The sequence below is a fragment of the Pseudochaenichthys georgianus genome, unplaced genomic scaffold (assembly GCF_902827115.2).
Source record: "Pseudochaenichthys georgianus unplaced genomic scaffold, fPseGeo1.2 scaffold_413_arrow_ctg1, whole genome shotgun sequence".
Lineage (NCBI taxonomy): Eukaryota > Metazoa > Chordata > Actinopteri > Perciformes > Channichthyidae > Pseudochaenichthys > Pseudochaenichthys georgianus.
The window spans coordinates 127,180-139,943 of record NW_027262978.1 but is presented as its reverse complement, the minus strand read 5'-3'; the positions used below and the strand labels follow the sequence as shown (position 1 = coordinate 139,943).

At 44.1% G+C, this 12,764-nt stretch overlaps 1 protein-coding gene across 1 annotated transcript in view; it reads left to right on the top strand.

The window, feature by feature from the left end:
- Nucleotides 1-12,764, top strand: part of plxna2 (plexin A2) — a gene marked incomplete at its 5' end in the record, with an annotated part of 185,735 nt that overhangs the window by 133,918 nt on the left and 39,053 nt on the right. The window contains 5 exons of the mRNA XM_034078338.2: nucleotides 1,518-1,757; nucleotides 3,307-3,450; nucleotides 4,750-4,984; nucleotides 6,017-6,159; nucleotides 10,080-10,348. Of these exons, the coding sequence (XP_033934229.1) occupies nucleotides 1,518-1,757; nucleotides 3,307-3,450; nucleotides 4,750-4,984; nucleotides 6,017-6,159; nucleotides 10,080-10,348 (1,031 nt within the window). The remainder of the gene's footprint in view (nucleotides 1-1,517; nucleotides 1,758-3,306; nucleotides 3,451-4,749; nucleotides 4,985-6,016; nucleotides 6,160-10,079; nucleotides 10,349-12,764) is intronic.

The following is a 12,764-nucleotide window of genomic DNA, read 5'->3' as shown; positions in this document are numbered from 1 at the left end:
TTCCTCTCTGTCTTCTTCTTCTAAGTGTTTACTTCCTGTCTGTCTTCTTCTGCTGTTCTCTTTAGTGTTTACTTCCTGTCTGTCTTCTTCTACTGTTCCCGTTAGTGTTTACTTCCTGTCTGTCTTCTTCTGCTGTTCCTGTTTGTGTTTACTTCCTGTCTGTCTTCTTCTGCTGTTCTCTTTAGTGTTTACTTCCTGTCTGTCTTCTTCTGCTGTTCCCGTTAGTGTTTACTTCATGTCTGTCTTCTTCTGCTGTTCCCGTTAGTGTTTACTTCATGTCTGTCTTCTTCTGCTGTTCCCTTTAGTGTTTACTTCCTGTCTGTCTTCTTCTGCTGTTCCCTTTAGCGTTTACTTCCTGTCTGTCTTCTTCTGCTGTTCCCGTTAGTGTTTACTTCATGTCTGTCTTCTTCTGCTGTTCCCGTTAGTGTTTACTTCATGTCTGTCTTCTTCTGCTGTTCCCGTTAGTGTTTACTTCATGTCTGTCTTCTTCTGCTGTTCCCGTTAGTGTTTACTTCCTGTTTGTCTTCTCTGTGTGCGGGGGGCGGGGCCTCTCTCTCTGTGTGCAGGGGGCGGGGCCTAACAGACACACAGCAGCGGCATGCACACAGATTTGTAAGAGTAGTAGTACCGTTAAAAACCTTAACGATATCCATCCCTAGATATTACACAAGTAAAGTGTTAAGAGAGTGAAATGTTGCTTTACGAATTTCAACACTTGATGCTGTCACCCTGATTTTGAAGAGAGAAAACATTTTGACTAAAAGTTGACTAGAATGTAATGATTTTTCATCGACTAAAACTGGACTAAAACGTTTTGTGTTTTCGTCGACTAAAACTATGAAGGATAAAAAGGACTACTTCCTGTCTGTCTTCTTCTGCTGTTCTCTTTAGTGTTTACTTCCTGTCTGTCTTCTTCTGCTGTTCTCTTTAGTGTTTACTTCCTGTCTGTCTTCTTCTGCTGTTCTCTTTAGTGTTTACTTCATGTCTGTCTTCTTCTGCTGTTCCCTTTAGTGTTTACTTCCTGTCTGTCTTCTTCTTCTAAGTGTTTACTTCCTGTATGTCTTCTTCTGCTAAGTGTTTACTTCCTGTCTGTCTTCTTCTGCTAAGTGTTTACTTCCTGTCTGTCTTCTTCTGCTGTTCCCTTTAGTATTTACTTCATTTCTGTCTTCTTCTGCTAAGTGTTTACTTCCTGTCTGTCTTCTTCTGCTGTTCTCTTTAGTGTGTACTTCATGTCTGTCTTCTGCTGCTAAGTCTTCACTTTCTGTATGTCTTCTTCTGCTAAGTGTTTACTTCCTGTCTGTCTTCTTCTGCTGTTCCCTTTAGTATTTACTTCCTGTCTGTATTCTTCAGCTGTTCCCGTTAGTGTTTACTTCCTGTCTGTCTTCTTCTGCTAAGTCTTTACTTCCTGTCTGTCTTCTCCTGCTGTCCCCTTCAGTGTTTACTTCCTGTCTCTGGTTATACCATGATGTGTAGATCACAGTTGAATAACTCTCCATCTTCCCCTCCCCCCCCCTCAGGTGTGCAAGGTGTTGAACTCCACCTGTATGAGCTGCTTCGCCCCCTCCCTGATGGCGGAGTATAATCCCACCTTGGACTCAGTGAAGCACGCGGATGAGTTTGGTTTCATCTTCAATAACGTTCAGGCGCTGCTGGTCTACAACAACACCAACCTGCTGTACTACCCCAACCCCGTGTTCGAGCCCCTCAGCACCTCGGGGGTCCTGGAGCAGAAACCTGGATCTCCCATTATTCTCAAGGTACAGGAAACACAAACGCAGCCTATCCTGAGATCCTTTAACCGTGCCAGTGTTCATTTCGTCAACGAAAACCATGACGAAAAATGTTCGTCAACGAAAACCATGACGAAAAATGTTCGTCAACGAAAACCATGACGAAAAATGTTCGTCAACGAAAACCATGACGAAAAATGTTCGTCAACGGCCTTTTTTACACGACTAAGACGAGACGAGGACGAGCTAAAAATAGACTCTTGATCATAAAAACGATGACGAAATGTATATATTTAGTTTTCGTTGACGAGACGGGACTAAGGTGTTAATGGTGGACTATCGGACATTCAAAACGCAGGATATTTTCCCCCAAGTGTCTGTCTGTCAAAATGCATCTTACGTTTCCAACTTGCAATATCATTATTTCCGTTCTCTTCACTCCAGAAGAGCGATCTCCCTGTGTCTCTCTGTGTGCGGGGGGCGGGGCCTCTCTCTCTCTGTGTGCGGGAGGCGGGGCCTCTCTCTCTCTGTGTGCGGGGGGGCGGGGCCTCTCTCTCTGTGTGCGGGGGGCGGGGCCTCTCTCTCTGTGTGCAGGGGGCGGGGCCTCTCTCTATGTGTGCAGGGGGCGGGGCCTCTCTCTCTGTGTGCGGGGGCGGGGCCTCTCTCTCTGTGTGCAGGGGGCGGGGCCTCTCTCTCTGTGTGCAGGGGGCGGGGCCTCTCTCTCTGTGTGCAGGGGGCGGGGCCTCTCTCTCTGTGTGCAGGGGGCGGGGCCTCTCTCTCTGTGTGCGGGGGGCGGGGCCTCTATCTCTGTGTGCAGGGGGCGGGGCCTCTCTCTCTGTGTGCAGGGGGCGGGGCCTAACAGACACGCAGCAGCGGCATGCACACAGATTTGTAAGAGTAGTAGTACCGTTAAAAACCTTAATGATATCCATCCCTAGATATTACACAAGTAAAGTGTTAAGAGAGTGAAATGTTGCTTTACGAATTTCAACACTTGATGCTGTCACCCTGATTTTGAAGAGAGAAAACATTTTGACTAAAAGTTGACTAGAATGTAATGATTTTTCATCGACTAAAACTGGACTAAAACGTTTTGAGTTTTCGTCGACTAAAACTATGAAGGATAAAAAGGACTAAAATGTGACAAACTAATAACCATTTTCGTCTTAAGACTACATCTAAAATAGTTGCCAACATTTACACCAAATATCACCGGAATGTATTTCTCATTATAGGGGTTGTTTCTGGCAGAATTCTCTGAGGAATTAAATGTATTTTTTCCGTCCTGATGGCCAGCTGTCCCCCCTTATTTCTCTGTGAAATGTATATTTATATATCTCACCTTGTTTGATCTCAGTATGGAGCCACATTTGGCCGCAGCTGGGAGGTAATCTACCGTGTGTGTGTGTGTGTGTGTGTGTGTGTGTGTGTGTGTGTGTGTGTGTGTGTGTGTGTGTGTGTGTGTGTGTGTGTGTGTGTGTGTGTGTGTGTGTGTGTGTGTGTGTGTGTGTTAGCTTTGTGGGTTTTAAAAAATGGTTTTGATCTCAAAAATGGTTCCCCCCCCCCCCCCCCTCAGGGCAGAAACCTGGTGCCCCCGGCCTCTGGAGGGGTGAAGCTGAACTACACGGTGCTGATCGGAGAGACCCCCTGCTCCGTCACCGTGTCCGAGAGCCAGCTGCTGTGTGAGCCCCCAAATCTCACCGGACAGTACAAAATCATGGTCAGTGCCCCCCCCCCCCCCCCTACCATACTTTCTCCTTTACTCTCTATTTCTGTCTTTTCTGTGGGTTCTTCTGCTTCTAAACTCACACATATACTCGTACTGCGAAATATATCTCAAAAGAGTCCTCTCCTGCTGATGTTCAGGTGTATATCAGTGTGTAGTGTCTCTACTTTAAAGAGTCCTCTCCTGCTGATGTTCAGGTGTATATCAGTATGTAGTGTCTCTACTTTAAAGAGTCCTCTCCTGCTGATGTTCAGGTGTATATCAGTGTGTAGTGTCTCTACTTTAAAGAGTCCTCTCCTGCTGATGTTCAGGTGTATATCAGTATGTAGTGTCTCTACTTTAAAGAGTCCTCTCCTGCTGATGTTCAGGTGTATATCAGTGTGTAGTGTCTCTACTTTAAAGAGTCCTCTCCTGCTGATGTTCAGGTGTATATCAGTATGTAGTATCTCTACTTTAAAGAGTCCTCTCCTGCTGTGTTCAGGTGTATATCAGTATGTAGTGTCTCTACTTTAAAGAGTCCTCTCCTGCTGATGTTCAGGTGTATATCAGTGTGTAGTGTCTCTACTTTAAAGAGTCCTCTCCTGCTGATGTTCAGGTGTATATCAGTATGTAGTGTCTCTACTTTAAAGAGTCCTCTCCTGCTGATGTTCAGGTGTATATCAGTGTGTAGTGTCTCTACTTTAAAGAGTCCTCTCCTGCTGATGTTCAGGTGTATATCAGTATGTAGTGTCTCTACTTTAAAGAGTCCTCTCCTGCTGATGTTCAGGTGTATATCAGTATGTAGTGTCTCTACTTTAAAGAGTCCTCTCCTGCTGATGTTCAGGTGTATATCAGTGTGTAGTGTCTCTACTTTAAAGAGTCCTCTCCTGCTGATGTTCAGGTGTATATCAGTATGTAGTGTCTCTACTTTAAAGAGTCCTCTCCTGCTGATGTTCAGGTGTATATCAGTATGTAGTGTCTCTACTTTAAAGAGTCCTCTCCTGCTGATGTTCAGGTGTATATCAGTGTGTAGTGTCTCTACTTTAAAGAGTCCTCTCCTGCTGATGTTCAGGTGTATATCAGTATGTAGTGTCTCTACTTTAAAGAGTCCTCTCCTGCTGATGTTAAAGTGTCTGCTCTGATTGGTTAGCTGGCCGGCTCTGTTGCGATTGGTCAACCACTTAGAGATGTCCCGCCCCCTTAGCGTATCACGTACAGTGTGTTGGAGCGCCAGCCATTAGGAATGTTCCATAGTGATGTCACCATCTTCTGGAAGGGAAGTAATGTATTTACTGTACTGTTCTCTCTCCTCAGGTCCAGGTGGGGGGTCTCCACGTCTCCCCCGGCTCGGTCCACATCATGTCCGACAGCCTGCTCACGCTCCCGGCCATCGTCAGCATCGCGGCAGGCGGAGGCCTCCTCCTCATCATCGTCATCCTCGTCCTCATCGCCTACAAGAGGAAGTCCCGGGAAAACGACTTGACGCTGAAGCGCCTGCAGATGCAGATGGACAACCTGGAGTCACGAGTCGCCCTCGAGTGCAAAGAAGGTCGGTGTCACAGAACATATATTAGTTTAGTGTATTTGTTTATAGGGTCGTGGACAGTCCGCATTAATCAACTGTCACAAAGAACAGTAAATGGGGCAGCTTTAGCCAACGTTGAATACTTGAGTAAAAGTACTCAGATAATGTACTTAAGTTAAAGTAGAAGTACTCAGATCTTGTACATGAGTTAAAGTAGAAGTACTCAGATCTTGTACTTGAGTAAAAGTAGAAGTACTCAGATCTAGTACTTGAGTAAAAGTAGAAGTACTCACATCTTGTACTTGAGTAAAAGTAGAAGTACTCAGATCTTGTACTTGAGTAAAAGTAGAAGTACTCAGGTATTGTACTTGAGTAAAAGTAGAAGTACTCAGATATTGTACTTGAGTTAAAGTAGAAGTACTCAGATATTGTACTTGAGTAAAAGTAGAAGTACTCAGATCTTGTACTTGAGTAAAAATAGAAGTACTCAGGTATTGTACTTGAGTAAAAGTAGAAGTACTCAGATCTTGTACTTGAGTAAAAGTAGAAGTACTCAGGTCTTGTACTTGAGTAAAAGTAGAGGTACTCAGATCTTGTACTTGAGTTAAAGTAGAAGTACTCAGATTGTGTACTTGAGTTAAAGTAGAAGTACTCAGATCTTGTACTTGAGTAAAAGTAGAAGTACTCACATATTGTACTTGAGTAAAAGTAGAAGTACTCAGATCTTGTACTTGAGTAAAAGTAGAAGTACTCAGATATTGTACTTGAGTTAAAGTAGAAGTACTCAGATCTTGTACTTGAGTAAAAGTAGAAGTACTCAGATCTTGTACTTGAGTAAAAGTAGAAGTACTCAGATATTGTACTTGAGTTAAAGTAGAAGTACTCAGATCTTGTACTTGAGTAAAAGTAGAAGTACTCAGATCTTGTACTTGAGTAAAAGTAGAAGTACTCACAGTATAATAGGGGACCTTTAAGGAGTGTCAGCCTATCGGAACTAAAATGAACCAGATCTGATGTCCCTCATTGTTAACGTTATGTCCCTCCTCCTCCCCCCAGCCTTCGCCGAGCTGCAGACGGACATCAACGAGCTGACGAGCGACCTGGACCGGGCCGGGATCCCCCACCTGGACTACAGGACGTACGCCATGAGGGTCCTGTTCCCCGGCATCGAGGACCACCCTGTGCTCAGAGAGCTGGAGGTACATTCAGACAAAATTAAATACGGTTTATTTGGGCGATAACTATTTATATGAGTAAGTATATTGCAAGATTACAACGGGAATGTTTATCGGGGCACTTAGCAGAGCTCAGGTGTGGAGGGGAACTTGTTTTTTTACTTTGTCAAAAAACAAAATGCAATATTTGATCGCAGCCAGGGACTGGAAATAAGACGTCTGAGGGCCAATGAGAGAAGAACGTACAGGAGAAAGTCAGAATGAGGCTAAAAACAAGAGACGGTGTGCAGTAGCAAGTTCCTGCAGGGGGGGAAATAGCATTATCCCTTCAAACCACACACACACACACACACACACACACACACACACACACACACACACACACACACACACACACACACACACACACCTGACACGCATGGGAAACAGGGTCCCAACTCACAGCTATTTCATCCACCAGTGGCTGCAGGATGAGAGGTAATGAACTGAGTAATTCCTGATCCTCCTGCAGGACCGATGGCTCCTCTGGTGTCGGTTAACACTCCCCCGGGGGCCAGAGGCATGCTGGGAAATGAGTTTATTTAGTGAGGAACGGACAGAGTGGAGGAAAGTGTCAGGGGAGGAGAGATTGGTCATGATACGTCTCCATCTTTCTATCTGTGGATCATGAAGCGGTGCTTCGGCTCAGACTGTCCTGCACCCTGGAGCTCAAAGTGTCCCTTCTTAGTACTAGTGGACATATAGTATCTTAAAGGTCACCTACTGTGCACAATCCTCTTCTTCATGTCTCTTCTACATCAACATGTGTCCCCTCTTCTTCATGTCTCTTCTACATCAACATGTGTCCCCTCTTCTTCATGTCTCTCCTACATCAACATGTGTCCTCTCTTCTTCATGTCTCTTCTACATCAACATGTGTCCCCTCTTCTTCATGTCTCTTCTACATCAACATGTGTCCCCTCTTCTTCATGTCTCTTCTACATCAACATGTGTCCCCTCTTCTTCATGTCTCTTCTACATCAACATGTGTCCCCTCTTCTTCATGTCTCTTCTACATCAACATGTGTCCCCTCTTCTTCATGTCTCTTCTACATCAACATGTGTCCCCTCTTCTCCATGTCTCTTCTACATCAACATGTGTCCCCTCTTCTTCATGTCTCTTCTACATCAACATGTGTCCCCTCTTCTTCATGTCTCTTCTACATCAACATGTGTCCCCTCTTCTTCATGTCTCTTCTACATCAACATGTGTCCCCTCTTCTTCATGTCTCTTCTACATCAACATGTGTACCCTCTTCTTCATGTCTCTTCTACATCAACATGTGTCCCCTCTTCTTCATGTCTCTTCTACATCAACACGTGTCCCCTCTTCTTCATGTCTCTTCTACATCAACATGTGTCCCCTCTTCTTCATGTCTCTCCTACATCAACATGTGTCCCCTCTTCTTCATGTCTCTCCTACATCAACATGTGTCCCCTCTTCTCCACGTCTCTTCTACATCAACATGTGTCCCCTCTTCTCCATGTCTCTTCTACATCACCATGTGTCCCCTCTTCTTCATGTCTCTTCAACATCAACATGTGTCCCCTCTTCTTCATGTCTCTTCTACATCAACATGTGTCCCCTCTTCTTCATGTCTCTCCTACATCAACATGTGTCCCCTCTTCTTCATGTCTCTCCTACATCAACATGTGTCCCCTCTTCTTCATGTCTCTTCTACATCAACATGTGTCCCCTCTTCTTCATGTCTCCTCTACATCAGCATGTGTCCCCTCTTCTTCATGTCTCTTCTACATCACCATGTGTCCCCTCTTCTTCATGTCTCTTCGACATCAACATGTGTCCCCTCTTCTTCATGTCTCTTCTACATCAACATGTGTCCCCTCTTCTTCATGTCTCTTCTACATCAACATGTGTCCCCTCTTCTTCATGTCTCTTCTACATCAACATGTGTCCCCTCTTCTTCATGTCTCTTCTACATCAACATGTGTCCCCTCTTCTTCATGTGTCTTCTACATCACCATGTGTCCCCTCTTCTCCATGTCTCTTCTACATCAATATGTGTCCCCTCTTCTCCATGTCTCTTCTACATCAATATGTGTCCCCTCTTCTCCATGTCTCTTCTACATCAACATGTGTCCCCTCTTCTTCAAGTCTCTTCTACCTCAACATGTGTCCCCTCTTCTTCAAGTCTCTTCTACCTCAACATGTGTCCCCTCTTCTTCAAGAACGTCAAATGTGCCCTTTAGTAAATACACATAACAATGAGGCTTTTTCTATTCTCCAAGTCCTCAGATTAGATGTGAAACTTTTTTAAAACAGTGACAAAGAAACACAGAGAGAGAGAGCCGTGCCTCTCTGGGATCGTCTTACTCTGGGAAGTTACTTGACATCTGACTTGAAAGTGCAATGGCAGCCAACTCGGTGCTTTTTAGCAGCGCGGGTCAATAATTGATTAGGACCCTCTCAGTTACTCTCCGTGTGTCTGCCGGCAGAGAAACATGAGCCAGGCTTTGGAAAAATCTTTATTTTGGGTGAGACAAGGTCAAGAAGAAAAGTTGAGGAGAAACACACATTTTCAAAAACACATTCAGCTCGGAAGAAATCAAATGTCGTGATCCTGGATTTTGTGTTTCTGTTTTGAAAGATCACATTCCTTGTCTCTATGTTTGGTTACAGGCATATATAGACAGAACTAATCACACAGACAAAACACAGCTGCAGAGGGGAAGCTAACAAGAGTCTAAATGAGACGACTAAATGTCATCACGCCCAACATTAGCCACCTTTAGCTTAGCGGTGGTGACGTGAAGTCATGTGACCGTGCTGTAGTTCCTTTATAGCCCAACATTAGCCACCTTTAGCTTAGCGGTGGTGACGTGAAGTCATGTGACCGTGCTGTAGTTCCTTTATAGCCCAACATTAGCCACCTTTAGCTTAGCGGTGGTGACGTGAAGTCATGTGACCGTGCTGTAGTTCCTTTATAGCCCAACATTAGCCACCTTTAGCTTAGCGGTGGTGACGTGAAGTCATGTGACCGTGCTGTAGTTCCTTTATAGCCAAACATTAGCCACCTTTAGCTTAGCGGTGGTGATGTGAAGTCATGTGACCGTGCTGTAGTTCCTTTATAGCCCAACATTAGCCACCTTTAGCTTAGCGGTGGTGACGTGAAGTCATGTGACCGTGCTGTAGTTCCTTTATAGCCCAACATTAGCCACCTTTAGCTTAGCGGTGGTGACGTGAAGTCATGTGACCGTGCTGTAGTTCCGTTATAGCCCAACATTAGCCGCCTTTAGCTTAGCGGTGGTGACGTGAAGTCATGTGACCGTGCTGTAGTTCCTTTATAGCCCAACATTACCCGCCTTTAGCTTAGCGGTGGTGACGTGAAGTCATGTGACCGTGTTGTAGTTCCTTTATAGCCCAACATTAGCCTCCTTTAGCTTAGCGGTGGTGATGTGAAGTCATGTGACCGTGCTGTAGTTCCTTTATAGGCCAACATTAGCCACCTTTAGCTTAGCGGTGGTGACGTGAAGTCATGTGACCGTGCTGTAGTTCCTTTATAGCCCAACATTAGCCTCCTTTAGCTTAGCGGTGGTGATGTGAAGTCATGTGACCGTGCTCTAGTTCCTTTATGTAGGTCCTTTTTACTTCAGAAATCCTTAAGAGGTGTTTATATGTGGAGATTATCCTGCTCAACAAATTGTGTATATCATAAACGTTTGTTTGACACAGATATTATTTTCTGACATCATCCAAAAACACAGTGGCTTTTTCAAGGTGTCAGGGAGATGCTGCCTTCAGGGTCCATTACATATCACTGCAGCACTTTAATAAACATAGCTTGAAATCAGCTGTGAGGCAGACAATCACAAAAGGCGGGAAAACACCACGACAGGAAGAGAAACCTTGCTTATCTAAATGACTGACTCTGGTTCTCCTGCAGGTGTCTGGTAACGGGCAGCAGGGCACGGAGAAAGCTCTGAAGCTGTTCGGGCAGCTCATCAACAACAAGGTGTTCCTGCTCACCTTCATCCGGACGCTGGAGATGCAACGCTCCTTCTCCATGAGGGACCGCGGGAACGTGGCGTCGCTCATCATGACGGCGCTGCAGAGCCGCCTGGAGTACGCCACCGACGTCCTGAAGCACCTGCTGTCAGACCTGATCGACCGCAACCTGGAGAGCAAGAACCATCCCAAGCTGCTGCTGCGGAGGTGAGGCCCCACGGCTTAAAATACAGGAAAGGTTATTTGTGTTCCTTCAGCGTACTTTTTATAGGGTTTCAACAGATTCTTATAGCGTTGTAAATATGGTCAAAATAGGGCTTTAAAAGCTTTTGAAAATAGTCATAATAAATACACCTGGGTCATAGAAAAAGAACTTGAGTTTATATATTCTGTGCAGGAAAGGAAAGATAAGTTGTTTTGATTTATTTATTTTCTTAACGTTAGTGAATTGAACATTGTGCTTTCTGCATGTTGGTCCCGTGCTTTGAGAAAGTCCTTAAATAACCTTATGAGAAAAGTATTGTTTGTACTTAAAGTTAGAAAATATACTACGTTTAGCCATCTGCATCCTAAAGAAGTAATTATCTTTGATAGATGTCTCAAGGTTTGCTGTTTTTGGTGCTTGAATTGCCTGGAAAGTCTTGAAATGTTGTTGGATTGAGTGGTTAGGAATGTCAACAAAAACGTAAATATCACCTTTAAGAGCTTCCTTTCTTTTTTTACACGGATACAAGTCTGCAAAGAAGTTAATCAAGGTCTCTGTTCTGACTTTGAAAAGGTTAAAAAGTAGAAAGAAAAGGAATTAACATAAAGACACAACAATTAAATAATTCATTATCATATGGAGAGAAGTCCCTTAATCCTCACTAACACCAGTTTCAGCGTCGATTCATTTCAGGATGAGAGCATACTATAGATCTGTAAATATGTAAAGAAAGCTGCAGGAGAACATATAGACGGACAGGATGTCTCCATATGTATGTCCCTCTGTCCCTTGTGGGTGCATGCATCAGTGAAGCTACAGCGTGGTGAGATAAACACAGGACGAGGAACATCTGCATTTCCCCTCTCAGAGCCGGTGTCACTCTCACTTATCCTCCCGGCTCGGCGGCTATAAAACATTCAGAGGCGGTAACTCCGGTTTCTCCTCGTCTCCGCGTGTCCAGCACTCTTTGTTTTCCGGGGGAGAAGTGTTCAAACTTTAAACATCTCCTCGCTGAAGTGTCCTCACAAGCTGTGGTGGCTCTCCGTAACTATTAGTCATAATGTATGGATTTGATCGTTTATAGACACTCTTGACTTTTTAAGGCAGTATTTTATCGATATATCAGGGTTTTGCCCAGAGGCGGATTTTGCGGGGGGGCAGGGGGGGGCATTGCCTCCCCTAGTGGCTGAAATATGTTACAGCATTACTACGTCTAAAACTGTTCCAATACAAATATGTCGTATATCAATATTTTAATAGATGTAATAAAATGATTGTTACAATTCAAATCTGAATAATATCATGTTTCGTGTTCAAGTAACCAAGGGATACAGTAGTTATCAAATAAGTATAAGATGTGCACAGATGAGTTTTACAGCTATGTAATGCACTGTTGTTGGGGGGAGAGACCGCCATATGAGTGTGTGTGTGTGTGTGTGTGTGTGTACGGCGTGCATGACGGGACAAGTTGTGTTCGTATGTGGAAAAGTCATACTCAGTGCGGTGTGCGCTGGCTTTATTGCTACTGTATCCGTAGCACCCCACGCAATAGTTGGGACTGTGTGCTGACGTCAGTAAAAAATGTTTGCCCCCCCAAGCACAAATGTCAAACTCCGCCTATGGTTTTGTCCACACTTGGTAACAGGGATGCCGCGCCCTCGTAACAAAATGCAGATTTCCCCCCGTAAAATGTTAAAGTGATGCAAGAAAACAATATTTATGTTCGTCAAAAACGGTGTAATTACTCCAGAACTATGACAGACGGACAGAGACGGCTTTGTTTTTACGGAGCTCTGAATAAAAAGGGGATCGATGTCCAGTCGGTTTAATATTAACTCACCGTGGATTTAAGATAAGATAAGATGGACCTGTATTCATCCCCGTAGGGCAGTGCTTCGCAAAGTGTGGTCCGTGAGCGCCCCCTAGTGGTCCGTGAGTATATTGGTAACATTTCACATTTGAAATAAATAAATACATTTAAGTTTTCCGCACTCTCGCGGGAATATCTCCGCAATGGAGCGAGCTTAAGTTTCACTTTCAATTGCATGATATAGCACAGATAAATACCTTCATCACACATGTCGCCACTTGTTTGTATCATTTTCAGGCGATTTGTAAAAAACGATGTGTTTTTGGATATTTGTGGAGTTAGGTGGTCCTCGAGTGTTTTTTTATTGGTTAAGTGGTCCTTGGTATGAAAAAGTTTGAGAAACACTGCCGTAGGGAAATCCACGTGTCTTAACAGCAATAGCAACAGAAAGAGAAGGAAACACAGATAGTACACGTAATATATAAGAATAAACATGTATTAACAGTATTAATATTTAATATGATAACGCCTAATTTGCATATTTAAACATGACACTTAAAGAAAACTTGTAATGTAAAAATAAACGGTGTTAATGTCTGTAATGAAGT